General features: G+C 35.6%; 1 protein-coding gene across 1 annotated transcript in view; it reads right to left on the reverse strand.

The window, feature by feature from the left end:
• Positions 1-19: 19 nt before the first annotated feature.
• tax1bp1a (Tax1 (human T-cell leukemia virus type I) binding protein 1a) overlaps positions 20-19,646 on the reverse strand; it is a 37,060-nt gene continuing 17,433 nt past the window's right edge. The window contains exons 7-17 of the mRNA XM_079828820.1: positions 19,495-19,585; positions 19,257-19,412; positions 18,147-18,386; positions 17,818-17,994; positions 14,213-14,288; positions 13,114-13,373; positions 10,281-10,367; positions 9,321-9,501; positions 5,150-5,301; positions 3,486-3,571; positions 20-1,507 (exon numbers count right to left, since the gene is read on the reverse strand). Coding sequence (XP_079684946.1) covers positions 1,297-1,507; positions 3,486-3,571; positions 5,150-5,301; positions 9,321-9,501; positions 10,281-10,367; positions 13,114-13,373; positions 14,213-14,288; positions 17,818-17,994; positions 18,147-18,386; positions 19,257-19,412; positions 19,495-19,585 — 1,717 coding nt within the window. The 3' untranslated portion in view covers positions 20-1,296. The remainder of the gene's footprint in view (positions 1,508-3,485; positions 3,572-5,149; positions 5,302-9,320; positions 9,502-10,280; positions 10,368-13,113; positions 13,374-14,212; positions 14,289-17,817; positions 17,995-18,146; positions 18,387-19,256; positions 19,413-19,494; positions 19,586-19,646) is intronic.

Below are 19,646 nucleotides of genomic sequence, written 5' to 3' on the forward strand. Positions count from 1 at the left end.
ATAAAGAAAAGCAAACAAGTATGGTGCCTGTTTCTGTGTTTTATTGTCCATACAGCGTCGACGTGAGGATTGATGTGGAATGACTTACCGATGCAAGGACAAACGTTCAGTTTAATGAACTACTGCTTGCAGCATTCTTTATTATTAAACATACACTTGATACACACAGACACAGAGCAACCCTAAGTTAAACATCCTGGCACACGTACAGTGTGAAGCATCAGCCGTGTTGGATAAATGGATTTCAAGCAGATAATGTGCGATGGATAGAATGCTGAAACTGATAACTGCATCTAATGTGCAAGTTGTTTAATGCAAGATGTTTGAACCAATGATGCACTGAAAAGTTGCTGCCAAATTCATAGCCATAGTTTTAACAGTGGTTCTCTGGATTGAGTATTTTTGTCATTTTAGCTGAGCTTCAAGGAAGAGTTCACCTAAAAACATGTTTTGTCATAATTATCACGTAAAATAAGACATTTTAAAGGTCATTGGATTATTGAAAAAAGGTACTAGTAGAATAAATGGAGCTTTCAAACTTCATAAACGAAATGAATTCCTCGAGCCACAAATCCCGTCTGACTGATTCAGTTCTTTGGCTAAACTTAAAATTGTTTAGACCACTTCTATGACATTATAGTGTTGTGGTGTCCTTTTTGAAGTTTAAAAGCTCCAGTTCATGTTCACGCTCCAGTTCCGCAGAAGATTTTCATATGGTTTTAGCGCGACATGAGGGTGATTAAATGACCATTTTCATTTGTAGGTAATCTCTCCCTTTAAATTAGTGCATTAGTGCATGGTGTTTCACACAGAAAGAATTCAGTGCCTCTGAGGTAACAGTATTAGAGTCATTTTTAGTGATTAGGTTTATTAATTATGGCCATCTTTTTTTGGCTGAATAAACTTATACATCATTACATCATTGGTCCTTTAAAATAAATTCTTCATTTTCATAAACAATATCCTAAAGCTTTCTGCTCTCACTTTAAAGCGCACTCAGTTTTACAGTAGTACACAAAATTTTAAACAAAAAAAAGTGCTTTTCATTTTTTTCATATCTATTACACCTGAAGACCATTATTATAGTATTCTGTCCCTTAGAAGTTTAAATATCTGAATTAATGCTTGTCTATGTGCAAATCAAATATTCTGATGGCAAGTCCTCCTGACATGAGTTGTTCAGCGTTTACAACAAAGTGACAACATCAGCGTGTTTCGAACAAAACACTGAAGCCCCTGAATCATCTGAGGCGTTTTATATTGAACTAAAAGCAAATATAATATATTTTTTCATCTCTAATCAAAGTTGTCGAAGTTGAGAACATTGGCATCAAAGTGTGTGTGCACATGCTTTTCGTAGAGATGCTGCTGGCAGTCTAGAGGAAACTGCTCGCTGCAGACGGGACACACCCTCCAGTGAGACTCGACGTGTCGTTCGAAACTGCTTTGCTCAAAGTGTGGTGGGAAGATCACCTCACAAAGTGGACACCGCTTATGAACGTCAGGTCTAAGTGAGGATGACAGAGAGAGGGCGTTTTAATCAATACCTACTAAGGTCAGAAGTGTTTGGAACAAATTATTGTTGCATATATATATATATATATATATATGTGTATGCATGTATATATGTATGTATGTATGTATATATATATGTATGTGTGTGTGTGTGTATGTACACTGTAAAAAAAGTCTGTAAAAATAGGGCACTGTATAAATATGAAGGAATTTTCCGTATTTTTTTTTTTCTGTATTTTGAATTACACATTGCATTAGTTTGTGTTTTAAGGGTTAACGGAAATTTCCGTAAAGTTACTGGATAATGTACTCACAGAAAATTACCAGTACATTTTGCGTTCTTATTTTTTACAGTGTATGTATATATTTACAAACTTTTATGTTAGATGCGATTGATCGAAATTAATCGATTTGACAGTACTATTTTAAAACGTAGTATGCTACACGGTCACATCTAACAATGTTAATTGTTTGTTTTTCCATTTTGTGTATAAAATGTCACATTTTAAGCACTTTAATTAATCAAACTAAAACTAAAAACATTGGCAACGCTTTAATTTAGGATCCAATTCTCACTATTAACTAGTTGCTTATTAGTATGCATATTACTAGGATATTGGCTGTTTATTAGTGCTTATTAAAGCCTTATTCTGCATGACCATATTCTACAGTCCTAATCCTACCCAATACCTAAACGGAACAACTACCTTACTAACTATTAATAAGCAGTAATTAGGAGCTTATTGAGGCAAAAGTTGTAGTTGATAGTTAGTTAATAGTGAGAATTGGACCCTAATCTTAAGTGCGACCAAAAATAAACATTAACTGAAAAAACTAAACAAAAAAACAAACACTTTTATTCAGCTAGTTGCCAAGGCAGCATTTCTCATTTTCATTGATTTTCATGCCAACGATAATAAAATAACACTGCTGCACACTAGACAGTATATATTGTAGTGTCTACAATCTATTATTTAAATTAATTTATAGATTACCATTTACAAAGTGACAAATGACTAGTAATATCAGTTTATTTTATATTTTGTATTCTGAAATTTAATTTAATTTAATTTAATTTAAACGTTAAACTATTCAACTGTAAAAAAAAAAATTTAATTTTATAAACAATTTTCATAAACAGCAGCTGGGCAATTGTCCTGCAGAGTTTAGCTCCAATTCTAATCAAACACATATCTGAACCAGCTAATTAAAGAGAAATGACTCACCCTCATGTCTTACCAAACCTGTAGGACTTTCATTCATCTTCAAAACACAAATGAAGATATTGGAAATTCAATTTGAGAGATTTCTTCCACTTTATAAGTGAATAAAAGCCTAAATTCAGTCTGTTCATCATATAAAGTGATCGTGTTTGGAAAATTTGGACTAAACCACTCAATTCATATGGATTAGTTTTATGATCAAGCGTCAAAGTTGTAGTTGCGTTGACTGTCAATGGAGGGACAGAAATCTCTCGGATTTCATTAAAATATCTTCATTTGTTTTTCTGAAGATGAGCGAAAGTCTTGCTGGTTTGGAACGACATGAGTGAGTAATTAATGACACATTTTTTTCATTTTTGGGTGAACTAACCCTTAAAGGTCTTCAGGATTACTAGAAAGCTACAGGCAGATGAGTTTGATCAGGATTGGAGCTAAACTCTGCAGGAAATTGTATCTCGAGGGCCAGGGTTGCCCAGCCCTGACCTAAAGCTTGCTGCTCTCATTTTAAAGCACCATTTTAGTTTAATTTCAGTATACAAAATAAAATAAAATAAAATTTGATATTACTAGTCTATATTTGTCACTTTGTAAATGGGAAGTCAAGATACAGTAGCTCACATAGTGTGCTTTGTTGTATACCACAGATTTTGGCAAATGTAGTACTTGTAGGTATTCTATGCAAACAAACGGCGTACAGTATACATACTGCACACATAGTATGAGTAGCATGTAATTCTAAACATTTACCTGGTGTCAAAGCAGAAGCTTGTGTGGCTCTCATTAGATTCCAGGCTCTGATGATCACAGACTGCAGGGGCCTCACCATCACCTCCCTAAGAAAGACATTAAAACCAAAATGAAATCATTTCTTCTTGACTGAGACATAACAATACGATGTTCTTCAGCAGACACATTTAGCTAGCTGTCGCCCCTCTATTAAGACAGAACAGCTAAGATCTCACACAGACACACACACCCACACTTTCGACAAAAAGCCACGCCTGTCTGCACACAGCCGGCTTCCTGCAAAGGTTAATGGGCTTTTAACGCAGCAAACGAGAAAGGAGGAGAAAGGGGTCAGTGCCGATCTGCACCCTCAAATATCACAGGCCGGCACCCCTAGCCAATTAGCATAGCCCTCGTCAACATCTCTCTCTAACGAGCCTCTACCCTCGTCACTCTAATCCACTAACGAGCTCAAAAGAGAAAAGCCTTAATTGCCGTTTCATGCAAATTAACCACCTCTGTATTCACCTATGAACTGAGGTCTGAGGGTGCGGGGAATGCAGAGGGCAGTGAAGAAGAGAAGACGAAAAAAAAGAAAAGGAAAGAGCTTGAATCAAACGACGACAAGGTGCAAGTCAAGAGGAAGGGTTGAAAACAGAAAGAAAGGCTGAGAGAAAGGGAGAAGTAGAGAAGGTTGCTGAAGAGTGACAAAAGTAATTGCCACATATCAATTTAAAGACTGACAAAATAATACCTAGGTATTATCGCTGAGGCTTACAAAAAGCTTTGATACATCGATTAAATGACTAAGCGTAAATAGCGTAAAAATCGATATATATTTTTATGATGCACCTTTATTTTGACACTCTCATGCTATAGTCACATCTGCAAGCAATCTCTGTCAACTGTTATAACACATTTCTGTCAAAGTGTGTGTTCTAACCGGTCGTAAAATCTAACTGGTTGTGTAAAATAAGCACATAAATGTTTATATATCGATTAGACCTTGTTTTGAGGTATCTGAAAATATTGTATTGCTGGCAAAGAGAAACGATGTTATATCGTATTGTGACAAATCATCTGATTTACACCCTTATTAATAAAAAACTTTTTTTTACTAAATAATCAAATTAAAACCAATGATTTAAAAACAATCAAAATAAAACATAAAAAAATATATATATTTTATTTGTTTACCTACATGTCATATCATATGACCATTGATTAATGTCAGAAAACCATAAACATGCAAATTGTATTGTTAAATTATTGAAATATTAACAAGTAATATTTATATTATTATATTATACTTATTAGTAATAAGTATTATACAATAGTATAGTAAAAACCACAGACTAAAAAATTCTTGCGGTATAAACAAGCTTATCAATAGGGTTGTGACAAAAATAATTGTGAATCACTGATCTAAAGTTTTAACATCGCAAAAAATCTGCTAAATGTCATTCTAACATCTGACAGGAAGCGTTTTAACAATGTATTGCAGATAGGCAACAGCTTTAAAAAGAACACTGTCCAGATTACTTCTAAGCAGTCTGAAGTTACATTAAATCAGATCATGTCTATTGTACATCTATGTAGCTGCCAAAAGAAGGTACACAGTAAAAGCTGTTGTGGTGCTTTCTAAATATTTCCACTGCTCCAGCCATCTGTGTATGTGCCCTTACATTAGGCCTCTCTTCAGGGGGATTCTCCAGGCCATCAGGGGGGCTGAGACTGCGTGATGGCTGACTGCAGACCACAGGGCCGCCCCACGGTGGAGGAGCCAAGGGAGGGGGCCGGCAGGTTTGTTCTGGGGATAATGCCCCATCTGCTCCATCTGAGGAACAAGAATTCAGCAAGTTTTCAACAGGATTGTTACATTACAAAATTTTTTAGTTGTTAGATACTAATACCACTGAAATTTTCTCAATACTCTACTTCCGATACAAAGGCAAAAACAAATATACTACACTCCCAATATACACCACCATTCAAATATGTTTTTTTATTACTTTTATAATACTTTTATTAAATTAAATTGACAGTAAAGACATTTATCATCTTACAAAATATTTCTATTTCATATATATTGTGTTCTTTTGAACTTTCTTATTAATCAAAAAATCCTGAATACGGTTTCTGAAACTTGGACACAATAGAGGTGATAAACTTCTTATCAAATGTTTGAGCGGCAAATCAGCATATTAGAATGATTTCTGAAGGGTCATGCGATGATGAACCACTGGAGTAATGGATGCTGAAAATTTTGCCATCACAGGAATATATTTAAAATATATTAAAATAGAAAACAGTTACTTGAAATTGTAATAATTTTCACCATATTATTGCTTTACCTGTATTTGAGCAAATAAATAAAGCATTCTAAAACATAAAAAATAACTTTACTGACCCCAAACTTGTGAATGCTAGTATATGAATGATTAGTGATGCACTGATGTATTAGCCAATAATCGATATCGGCCGATAAAAGCAATTACTTTCACAAACTATCGGCCGATTGTTTAAAAACAGCTGATGATCAGGGCCGATTATATTCTGTCAATCAAAAGGGGAAAAAAATGACTAACTTATACTGTGTGTGAAGAAAATGTTGCATGTTGAATTTAGGGCTGTCGAAGTTAACGCAAAAACAACAGTTAAAAAAATAGCGGTGATGAAGCAGGCTCTATTTGACCCTATGGGCCCTATTTTAACGATCTAAGTGCATGGTCTGAAGTGCATGGCGCAGGTGCACTTAGGGCATGTCCGAAACCACTTTTGCAAGTTAACAACGGAAAAAACTGTTGGTGTGCCAGGCGCATGGTCCAAAAGGGTTGTACCTAGTCTCTTACAGATCATGGGTGTGTTTGGGGCGAAACGTGCATTAAACCAATCAGAGTCTCCCATTCCCTTTAAAAGCCACTTCTGCTTGCACCATGGCGAATTCGCTATTTACATGGGCGGAATTTGCGAGCGGAAAGACTGAACGCTGCTCCAGAGAGGAATCCCTTTATTTTTAATATTTAAAAATGTTTGTGTGTGTGTGTAACAATGAGTGTGTATGTGCTTTGTGCACCCACCTATAGGCGCACATTACTAACGCGCCCTTTAAATAACACAAAAATACTGCACTATTGACTTTGGACCAGGTTTTTGTTGGCACAGTAGATTTCAGTAGGGATGCACGATATTTATCGGACAGATAAATTATTGGGCGATATGGGTGAAAATTACATAATTTTTATTGCTCCGATAAATAAAAGAAATCCGATAACTAGATCCGATAAAGTACGCGTGCTGGTCAAAATCAGTCAATCACTCTGATCCGAGGGTGTGTCTCAATCAGCTCCCTAGTTCAGTAGTCAGGGCACTGATCAGGGAGTCAACCCATTGTCTGATTCCCTGATCAGTGCCCTGACTACTGAACTAGGGAGCTGATTGAGACACACCCCAGATTCGTCTGCTTTCCGAGTGCAAGTGACCGTGTAGCGCAGCTCGCGCTCATTACGTCATTATCTGTGAACATGTCTTCGCCGGTCTGGAAGGTTTTCTCTGTGGCAGCAGCGAAGGACAATGCTATTGCTATTTGCAAAGCATGTTCAGCAAGGATTCCGAGAGGGGGAAAAAGGCGTCAAGTTTTAATACAATAAATCTTATATCTCACTTGAAAGGGCGTCATTGCGGCGAAGCTGTATTAAAGGAATATGAAGCGGCTGCAGCTACTAGCGCTAAGCCTAAAACACGGACCGTCGATGTCCCCATTCAGCAGGCATTTGAACAATGTAAAAAGTTTTCCAGAGACAGCGAAAAGGCTAAAGCGATAAATGACAAAGTAATGGATTTCATAGTACTTGATGACCAATGCATTTGATTTATTATGTATTTGAAAAACACTTAAAGATACCTTCCTCATCCCTCATATTTATTTTTGTTAAACTATATAATTTCAGAGAAATCTCAACTATGCCCTATGCTCTTTTGTTGAAGATGCACCTTATTTTTTGTTGAGGATGCACTTTTTTTTCTCTCGAAGTTGATAAATGAAATGTCAATGCATTTTATTTGAAAAACATGTGACTTAAAGTCTATATACCTTCCTCATCCTCATGCACTAAAGGTAAATAGATGCAGTTTTTTATGCATGAAATACTTGAATATAATTTTGTTGTTAATGAGTTAAGTGCAGATAAACCATATAGTTTTGTCATAGTTGTTAAACATAGTTTGTTAAACCCTTTCTGTTACTAAGTATTGTGGTGCCTTACACAAAAAATAAAAGCATTTGAAGAGTCACGACTGAAATTTGCCATTATATAGGACAGAGCTACTAAAATATCAGTTTCATCAGTGCATCTTAGATTTTCTATTCTACTGGGTGCACGAACTGCAGATTATATGGAAATTATAATATAAAAATATGAATTTATTGGTTATCGGTATCGGCCATGAGAAGGACTTAATTATCGGTTATCGGTATCGGTTAAAATTTTTCATATCGTGCATCCCTAGATTTCAGCATTCAAATTCTGTCCATTTTATCACATTTTGATGCTCTTAAATGTTTCGTGACAGATCGCTGTAGTACATCAGTCTTTTCTTCCACTTAAATACAAGTTGTAGCACGAAAAAACACGCATGAATATCAAAAGGTGTGTTGAAAAATACAGTAAAACTTACCGAAATGTATTATGCCTCATGTAATTAGTGTTACTTTCAACCATGGAAAGACGTCAATAAAACAGCTTGTGAACAATGTCACTTAACTTTGCATTTACCTCAGGAAAGTTATCCAATGTTAACAGTTCGTTAGTTAGCTATAAAAAAAACACTAGAGAGGAGCTTAAGAACTGTTAATTATATATGCATGTTTGAATACATTTATCATAAAGACTTATGTGCAACTGAGTTGTATACAAATCAGTTTCAGTTTTTATTTGAGTGTAATTATTATATCTGTAAATAAATAGCAGATGAATACAATATTTTGAGCTCTGTTGTTAATTTTAACATCTAATATTATAGTAATGTACCAAATGAGAGGGTTCCCTGTATAGTTTACAGCATTAGATGTGAGATTTTTTCCCCTTAAGAAAATCTAATTTTATTTTCAATTAAATTAGATATACTTTAGTATACAATTATGGTAACACTTTACAATTTGTTACATTAGCTGATGCATTGACTAACAATTACCAATATATTTTACAGCATTTATTAATGTTATATGTTGAAATATTCTTGTTCATTTTAGTTGCATTAACTAATGTTAACAGATGCAACTTTTGATATTAAATATGTATTAGTAAATGTTGAGATTGACATTAGCTAGGATCACTAAATGATGTTGAAATATTGTCCCTTGTTAGTTCATGTTAACTAATGTACTTAAAGTGTGTAGTATTTATGAGGATCTAGTGACAGAAATCCAATATAATATACATAACTGTGTTTTCAGAGGTGTATAAAGACCTAACATAATGAATCGTTATGTTTTTATTTACTTAGAATGAGCCATTTCTATCTACATACACCGCGGGTCCCCTTACCGTGAAGTCACCATTTTGCACCCTCATGTTTCAACAGTAGCCCTAAACGGAAAAACTGCTCTACAGAGCGCTAGCTACTCTCTGCTGTCTCAGACAACGATATCTTTGTCTTGTGTCAGCCACCGTAGCTTTTCTATGATCTTCGAAAGGGAGTGCGCAATTCGCAACCTCACTGCTAGATGCCGCTAAAATTTACACAGTTCACCTTTAACTTATGTAAACAAATGTAACCTTATTTTCAGGGCATTTAATTAATTACTTTATTTGAAATAAAAAAAATAAATAAATTGAAGAGAAAGGGTGCACCCACCCCGTGTCTCTTGCTCTGAATAGGGGTTTCCATATTGCAGTTCAGCGGGCTGTTGGGGTACCAGTGGAAGCGGAGGCGGGTCTTGTGGATATGGCAGTGGGTAACGCAGCATCACTGGCTCTCTGACCTTTGAATTCTGACTCCCTGCTGTCTCCCCTCTGTTCATACACTGCCGCAATTCCTGTAAGAGAAACAAAGAGTCCATAAAATGATTTGTAGAATGAATCTCATATGATCACAAAGTGAGCTCTCAACATACCTGACAGGAAACACTTATATGCTTATATCAGTAAAACTAGCTAATACAAATTTGTAACCACTTATGAACACTAAGAATATCAGTAATGAAATTGCAAAAGGCTTGCTCAAATGTGCATTGATGTTTAAAAAACAAAACTGCAGTAATCTCATAATGAATGTTACAAATGAGGCACAGGCTATTTAAAGACTACAAGAACCTGAATAAAACTGCCTTTGGCCAATAAACTCCAACCAAAGAAACTGAAACCTTGAGTACTAATGTAAAACAGATTAAATATGACCAGTCTACTACTGACAGAGTATAACTCTCCTTCCTTTTTTACTCTTTTTCTTGTTATTTCTTTCTTCCCCTCTCCTTTGACCCCATATCCGTAAGCCATGATTAGAGGAATTATTCGCACATTTAACATTTAACACAAGTGCTGATGGGTAATCAGGGAGCCGAATTTGGCATTTAGCCGTGACTCTTGGGGCTCAAACATTCACACAGCCTGATTTCAGCATCTTACCGGCTAAGAATCAAATTAAGGTTTTTCATATTTAAACATTCTTGTTAACATTTAGCAGATCAAGCTAATAATACTAGCTTTAGAAGATATTACAGCTTTCAAGACTTTTGAAAAGCAAATAAAGAATACAAGAATTATGTATATAGCAACAAACTGTTTATAAGAACATGTTTATACTATAAATGCTTACCTTTTCCAGTCTCTCCTTCTCCCTGGTCACCACCACAAGACTCTCCCTGAGAGCGGACACCTCTCTGTCCTTCTCTGCCACCTGAGTCTATGACGGAATTCATATGATTTATTTTGTGTGGCATCTGGACATATACAGTCAAACCAAAAGTTATTCTGACACCAGATATAATTTTTTACTAGTGAATAGTGATGCAGTTTGCTGCTGATAGTGATGCAGAACTTAACCAACACACCTTTCAATTCCAGAACTTTTTCCAGAAAAGTCGTTATAGAAGTTTAACCCTGATATTTTGTGTATGTCAGATTCTGGACTTGAAATTTTGATGTGTTCCTCAGGGCTCCGACATTTTCTGACCGAAAAATTTAGATTCATTTTCCATGTCTTTTGAAATGTCTGGTTCAAATTTTATAGAGGTCACACTCAAAAAGTAATAAAAAAATTGGGCATGGTAAATATATTTTGGTAACACTTTACAATGAGGTTGTATTAGTTAACATTAGTTAACATTGTCTAACCATGAACAACACCTCTGTTCAGCATTAGTTAATCTTTGTTAACATTAGTTAATAAAAATACAGCTGTTCATGGTTTGTTCATGTTAGTTCACAGTGTATAAACTAATGTTAACAAAATTTTAATAAAGGATTAGTAAATGTTGAAATTAACAAAGATTAATAAATGCTGTAGAAGCGCAGTTCAAGATTAGTTAATGTTAACTAATGTGGTTAAGTAATGTTACCTAAAGAAACCTTATTGTAAAGTGTTACCGAAATCTCTTATGCCCACCAAAGCAGCATATATTTGATTAAAAAAATACATGGGAAGGTGTTAAATTGTGAATTATAATTATTACAATTTAAAATAACCTTTTTCTCTTTTAATATATTTTAAAATATAATTTATTCCAGTCTTCAGTGGCATATGATCCTTCAGAAATGATTCTAATATGCCTCTTAAAAACATTTGTAATCATTATCAATGTTGAAAACAATTGTGCTCCTTAATATGTGTAAAATCCTTTTTTTGCAGGATTTTTGGATAAAAGTTAAATTGAATAGTATTCATTTGAAATATATTTTTTGTAACATTATAAATGTTTCTACTGTCACTTCTGATCAATTTAATGTATCCTCGCGGAATAAAAGCATTAATTTCTTTAAAATGTACTGAACCCAAATGTCTGAACAGCAGTGTATATTAGACTATATATATATATATATATATATTATATATATATATATATATATATATATATATATATATATATATATATATATATATATATATATATATATATATATATATATATATATATATATATATATATATATATATATAACATAACTTTTTGCGTTTTACAGTGAAACAAATTTGATTGCACTGGGTTAGTTCACTTTAAAATGAAAATTACCTGATGATTTACTCACCCTCAAGCCATCCTAGGTGTATATGACTTTCTTCTTTCTGACCAACTCAATTGGAGCTATATTAATAAATATCTTGATGCTTCCAAGCTTTATAATGGCAGTGATGGGGTCCATTGACTTTGAAGCTCAAAAAAGCACATCCATCATAAAAGTAATCCACACGGCTCCGGAGGGTTAATAAAGGCCTTCTGAAGTGAATCGATTGAGTTTTGTAAGAAAAATATCCATATTTGAAACTTTAGACTGTGTTCCGAATTCAACTTACGAAGAAAGTGTAACGCCTCTTGCAGTTCAAAACACTTACGCTACGTCTGACGTCATAGGCTACGTCGCACCAGTTACGCTTTCTTCATAAGTTAAATACAGAAGGCAGTCCGGCAGAAGCTAGATATTTTACTTTATAAAGATTTAAATATGGATATTATTTGTACAAAACTCAATCGATTCACTTCAGAAGGCCTTTATTAAACCCCCGGAGTTGTGTGGAGTACGTTTATAATGGATGGATGCACTTTTTTGAGCTTCAAACTCAATGGACCCCGTCACTGCCATTATAGAGCTTGGAAGCATCAGGATATTTTTTAATATAACTCTGATTGTGTTCATCAGAAAGAAGAAAGTCATATACACCTAGGATGGCTTGAGGGTGAGTAAATCATGGGGTAATTTTAATTTTAAAGTGAACTAATCCTTTATAATTTTTTGGTGAACTATCCCTTTAATTTTTTCCCTGCCCTATAGAAGACTGTAGGTTAAAGTTTGTTAACTGCGACCTCAAGTTTGAGCTGAGAGTATGTATAACTGAGACAAATTGATAAATGGGCTGACTGCAACCTCCTCACTACGTCTTTGGAACTAGAGATCTTTCATCTAACAGAGAAAGAAAGCAAACACTAGCTTACTGTCTGCTGATCTTGTTCTCTTTCTCTCTTTCCGAGTTACCATCTTGTAAATGCCTGTTTAGGTTTGAAGTTTAGTTGAAATGGTTTTTACTAAGATCTTACTCTGCTCTGCAGTAAACAGTCATAAAGAATCTGGTGAGAACGTGTGCATGCGTTTAAACACGCTGTAAATAAAAGACTTTCCTTTTGATGGTGTCTCCAGCTTTTATCTAAATACTCAGACAAGAAGAGTCCTTTACGACCTCCTTTCCACTTGGCCAGCTCTGTCCTTTATGAGTTCCGTTGCACACACACATGACTGACGGAAATGTGATACCTCCACTCAGTGAAACAGACCTAAAAATCAACCCGTGGAAGTTCAACTGTGTTTGCACGCTTGTGTGCACGGACATCTAATGCAAAATAATGTATGTATCCGTGGCTGGCTCTTCTCTGTGGGATTAAAGAAACCTGAATCATGTATATGCCTCTGTGTGTGTGTGCGTGTGTGTGTTTACATACTTTAAACCGCTTCTCCTCATTGGCTAGCAGGAGCTTCAAGTTTTCATTGACGGTGCACTGGTCTCTCCATTTCTCCTCCATGCAGGCAAGCTCAGATTCTACTGACACGCTGCACTCCTCCTCCTCCTCCTCCTCCTCTTCATCGTCATCTTCCTCCTCCTCCTCCTCTTCCTCTTCCTTCTCCTCCTGTCCAGGTCTACCTTCATCATCCCTCTGTCTCTCAGCAACTCTTTGCACTGCAGGTTTGATCTCAGCAGGATCTTTCAAATTTAAGATGTTAATTTATAATGCATGAAAAGTTGGACAAAATATTACAAAGCATATAAAACATTGAGCATGAAACTACGCAACATGAAACAATCACATTAAAAATTCGATGTCTAGATGTACCTCTATGGAAATTTGGATTAAAGCCAATAACAAACAATGATTTATATTTTGAAGCCAATAACAGATATATTGGCCTATATAAGAAATATACTTAAAACATTTTTTAGACCAATTACAAAAAATGCTCACCTTAAAAATCTCAATATGCTTCAAGTGACACTACTATGAACTACTGGAAAAATGACATATACTTAAAAGGTAGTGTTGTAAAATATTATTACAATTTAAAATGACTTTTCTATTTGAATATATTTTAAAATGTAATTTATTCCTGTGTTGGCAAAGCTGAATGTTCAGCATCATTACTCCAGTCTGCAGTGTCACATGATCCTTCAGGAACCATTCTAATATTCTGATTTCCTGCTCAAGAAACATTTCTTATTATTATCAATGTTGTAAGAGTTGTGCTGTTTAATATTTTTGTTGAAACTGTGATTTTTTTTCCAGGATTCCTTGATGAATATAAAGTAGGAATATAAAAGAACAGCATTTATTTGAAAAATAAATCTTTTGTTACATGCCTTTACTGTAATTTTTGATCAGCATAATGCGCTCTTGCTGAATGAAATGATAAAAAAAAAAACTGACCCCAAAGCTTTTATTAGTGACTTTGAATTCTTTGTAAATTAACTTCTACAAATGTTTGGTTATATATTGGAACTAGTTTGATGATGTGTTTGATGAGATTAATTTCTGTGCATGTCAATACCTGTGGGAGGCGTCTCTGCATCTGGGGTGTGTAACTCCTGTGTGGTCTCTGTAGACGCATCATTCCTGTTAGAGTCCTAAAACACATGTAATAATAATAATATTTTTTTGATTTCTCTCAGAACTTGATGTCAAGCTCTACAAGGTCAAAACAAGGTCAGCTAACATACATAAACACAAAGTGTAATATAGTTTATCATGTTACTTGAACAATAAGGGTCAGATTTACTAAACAGGGCAAATGAGCGTGAGAGCGTAATTAAAAAAAAAACGTAGATGGGAGTGGAAAGATCTGCGCATGATCCACCTATGACGTGCAAATTAAAGAACACAGACGCAACTGGATCATTTCCATAATGACCAACACAATCTACCAAGAGCAGCGCAAATTAGTGTATGGTTTAAGACATGCTTTTTTTGGGGGTGGTAAAAATTGGCGCAAATACCAGTAAATTTACTAGCTTAAACCTTAGTAAATCACCTTGCACGATTCATTTAAATACTCTCCTCCCATTCATTTGCGTCTGAAATAGGGATGCTCAAAACGGTTAATTTTCCCGACCGACAACCGCCGCTCATTATCCGATTATTAACCGTTAACTGATAAGATTATAATATTGAATTGCCATTAAATAAATATACAATTGAAGAGTGTCTGTGACCCGTTAAAAAGACACTTTTTTCCACGGGTTTATTTTACTGTGCAAACCGCAGAATACAGAACAGATCAACAACAACATCAGAACCTGGATTCACATTATCAAATGTTCACGCACCTGCAGCGTTTCTGACAACAGAGAAAAACTGAATCAAATATTTTAAAAAAGCATAAAATAAATAGGCCTACACTAAATATTTTTCACTTAAATAATTTTAACGAAAATGAAAATTTTAACAAAACGAAAACACTGAATCCGTTTGAAGCTTTGAAGAACCGGAATAGTTTTTTTCCCGTCAAACTAAGTTTTTTTCATCATATAAAAATAGCAGGCCTACCTCAATCCACACCTTGACTGGTTTTAAATTTTTTTTAAAGTAGCATGTCTAAGTGGTGCAGGGGCGCGGGAAGTGGGGATGCTGGGGGTGCTGCAAAGGATTGCAAATGCAATGCAAATTTTTGTTCATTTTATTCATTTTTCAAACGTAATAATTTATTTGTAATAAACGTTTTAAGTGGCCCATTAAAAAGTATTATTTATTTGTTAAATTATGTTTTTAAAACAATTCCGTTCATTTCTGAAGCTCATTCCGCTCAGCACCGCACGCTCAACCCAGAACTCAATTTGTGACTTGCTGGATCAAATATAGGTCTATCTGAAATAAATAGTTAGGGCTGCCCCTGACTAAAGTTTTTTTTCTTTTCTAGTTGTTCATTTAAGCCGTTGTTCACGCTGCGTCGCCGCCTCCATGTCATTGTCTGTTATAGGCTATACTATTTGCTTATTATTTATTAAATCCAGGCAATTTGGTTGATTAAACATAGATTAAAATTAAGATACAATTTGTACAAAACGAAATTCACTTTAAAGAAAAGTTTTGTTTTGTTGAAAGCCTATTGACGTGTTCAGGGGCGCCGCTAAGGGGGGGAAAGTTAGGACGATTCTAAGGACCCACACACTTTTGGGGCCCCCAGAGATCGGTTTTATTAGTAGTAACAGCACTAGTTATAATGTATTATAAATGTATCATCTACCAAAGAGTTACAAATATAAAAAAATTATGGCATTTCCAGCAAAATCCAGCAAAACGCTCCCCTCATGAACCGCTCACGCTCACCGGTAAAACTACGTTCACTCAAATCCCACTCCGACATGAAAATTCTCTGTGCTATAATTGTTGCAGCCATTAAGGTATTTATTTTTATATTTATGTTTAAATATTATAATGTTGTTTTTTATGTCTATGTTGTCAATCTGTCAATCTATGTCGATTATGAAAAGTGAACAGCATGAGATAGGACACATCATAAGATGAATGGAGTTGATCAGACATGATTCATTGACCACTTCATTAAGTCTTGTTTTGTATAAATTGTATCTTAATTTTAATCAATGTTTCATCAGCCAATTGGGGCATTCTGGGTTGAGCGAGCGGAGCTTAATTGGTCAGTATTATTAAATTGCAGACAAAAATTTTGGATAGCTAGGTTGGTGTGGGCCCAACATCATATTCTTTCATAGGGCCCAAAATTGCTAGCGCCGCCCCTGGACGTGTTATTGAACTTATTGAAGACCCCCGTCTTCTGACATCATGCATCTTATGTGTCCTGTTCACTTTTCAACGTAAATGAAATTAAAAAATAACATTATAATATTTAAACTGAAACTAATTACGTGTTTTAATGGCTACAAGCATAGTAGGCTACAGTACATAGAAATGTCATGTCGGAGCGGGATTCGACCGCACGTCATTTTACCGGTGAGCAGTTCATGAGTGAAGCTCTGCTTTGCTGACATGCTCTGGTAAGGTAGGCAGGTTTTTTGCATTAATTTTTATTTCCTGTCACTGTGCAAGCTCGTTTATTGTATATGATTGCATTACGTTTGCAAGAAGAATCAACATTGGGAAAATTGTGATATGCATGCATATGCAGTCCCGGTGTATGTAGGCTGTTAAAACGAGTGTTCTCACCGATTTATTTGTTGTTCTTTCGTGTTTAATAGACTCGATATTGTTTCTTATAAAAATGTGGTGACCATGCAGCAAAAAAACAAAAAACCTTTTAAACCGTTTAACTGATAGTATTAATCGGTCAAAATTCATACTATCGGTTAACGGTTAAACGGTTAATATGAGCATCCCTAGTCTGAAAGGGAAACTCCTACAAATGCATATGCAATAAGGTCAGCCGCAAAAATAACTGTGTCCACACCTTTACAGCTCTAATATTTCACTGTGTGTCTTTAGTAAATCCTGACAGTAGTTTTTTTATGCCAATAGAGGGTTTGCACTGGTGCAAGCTGTTAGTAAATCTGGCCCTAAGGCCGTGTGTCCACCAAAGTGTTTTTTCACACGGCTGGAGTATTTTCCAATTGTTTTCAATGGGAGCGCCGTCTGTTTATAGAACGGCATGAGCGTAACGAGGTGCTGAGCGTCTATTTTGATCAAGCACTGGACGTTTTTTATCGGTCGCAGAGAGTTGAAGAATGTTCAACTTGGAGTAAAATGCAGCGCTCTTCACGGTCCCTTTTTACCCAGCCTCCAATCACAGTGGAGGAGGGGCGGGACAAATACAACACCAACCAACCGCCACATTCTGCTTGTACAACGTCAACAGATGACAACGAGCATAATAACGGAACAAAATTATTTAAAACAAGAGCCAGAGCAAATACTTCACATTGTATCTGCATATTTATATAGAAACAATACAGAAACAAACTTTCTGTGAAATGAAATACTATTAACACTTCCGCGGATATTCTGTACCATAGCAAGCAAAGAGTCTCAACTGAAAAAAAAAACCTGCTGCGTTGGCGTTTTCACTTCACTTCACTTCACTTCACTTCACTTCACTTCACTTCACTTCACTTCACTTCACTTCACTTCACTGTTGCGTTTTCGTGAACTTTACAACTGGGTGAAGCCATAATTGCTGTAGCTCACCCCCGGCTGCGTCTCCTGTTGCTGAGTTAGTTTGGTGACTTGTCTTCGCAAACGTTGGCACTCTCTATATTTCTCTTTGTAATGCTCTGCAGCCATATTCAGACGCAGCTTTAGTTCCTCAACCTCCTTTTGTAACTCGGCCTCCAGCTCTGACCCCACACCCACTCCAGCCCTGCCCTGAAATTAAAATAAAGCATAAGAGACATAAGAGAGAAAAAGAGAGTTATCTCTCAGTTCACATTGTGTCTAAACAAACCATGAGTTCTTCATATTGTTATTACTAGATCTTCACAGTCAAATAAACATAAGGGAAAGTTAGTTGTGGTTACCACTTCCTGTGATGCCTGGCTTCTCATCCTGTCCAGCTGATTCTGAGCGTGTCTGCATTCTTCCTGGGCTTCAGCTAGACGTACTTGTAGGTCTTCAGCCTCCTGACGGGCACGGTACAGCTCAGCCATGGTGCGATCTCGTCCGCCGGAGGCGTCACGCAACTCAGAACCCAACATGGCCGCCTGCTGCCGTGTGGCCTGGAGCTGCTCCTCAGCTTTACGCAACTGCTCTTTGAGACCCTGGAGATGCACACAATTGCATTAGGAAGAGGGTGTACACTACCAGTTAAAAGTAGTAGTGGAATAATTAAGATAACTAATTGGAATAAGTACGATTTTTACTAATGCTCATCAAAGCTGCATTTATTTGATTCAAAATACAGTAAAATAGTAATATTAATGAAAAATTCCTGTGGTGGCAAAGCTGAATTTTCAGCACCATTACTCCAGTCTTCAGTGTCACATGATCCTTCACAAATTATTCTAATATGCTGATGGTGCTCAATTATTACTGGTACTTAATTATTACAAATGTTTCTAATTATCAATGTTGCTACAGTTTTTGCAATGTAGTATTTTTGTGGAAATCATGATACATTTTTTCTGATGAATGGAAAGTTCAAAGAACACACATTTATTTGAAATAGACATTTTTATAACATTATAAATGTCTTTACTCTCACTTTAATCAATTTAATGCATCCTTCCTGAAAAAAAGGACTAGTTGCTTTTTTTCTTCTTACTTACCCCAAACTTTTAAATGGTGGTCTATCATGGTAAACTGTTTTCAACATTGATAATAATAAGAAATGTTTCTTGAGCAGCAAATCAACATATTAAAATTATTTCAGTGACACTGAAGACTGGTAATGACCACTGAAAATTAAGCTTTTCCATGACAGGAATAAATAAAATGTTTTTATACATTACAGTAGACAACTGTTATTTTAAATTATAATAATATTTAAACAATATTACTGTTTTGACTGTATTTTTGATTTCTTTCAACAACATTAAAAATGTTAATTATTCAAAAATTTTGACTGGTAGTGTATATGAATATATATTTATTTATTGTATTTGCATATTCCTTAAACGGACGTCTCTTACGACATCAGTGGGGTGTGTGTCTCTCTCTGTACGTAGTCTGTGCAGTTCCTCCTGGTACTGTGCGATGGTGACCTCTCTGTTCAGCTCCACCGCCTTCAGCATCTGCAGCTCTGCACTGAGTTTAGTGTTTTCCAGCTCGGCGCTGCGCACATGAGACTGCAACACACAACGTGAATGAATGCATGTCACACGATTGATTAATTACACTTTATAACCTGTAGATACTACACACACTCACTTTGTAAAGCTCCCTCTCATCTCTCTCATTCTTCAGTTGAGCTTGTAGAACCTCCCTCTCAGAAATCACCTTCTGCAGCCTGTCTCTTAAACTGGAAGACACAAAAAAAATACAAAATACAGCATATAAATCCTCCCCTTTCCAATTACAGT

The sequence above is a fragment of the Gobio gobio genome (genome assembly GCF_949357685.1).
Source record: "Gobio gobio genome assembly, chromosome: 11".
Lineage (NCBI taxonomy): Eukaryota > Metazoa > Chordata > Actinopteri > Cypriniformes > Gobionidae > Gobio > Gobio gobio.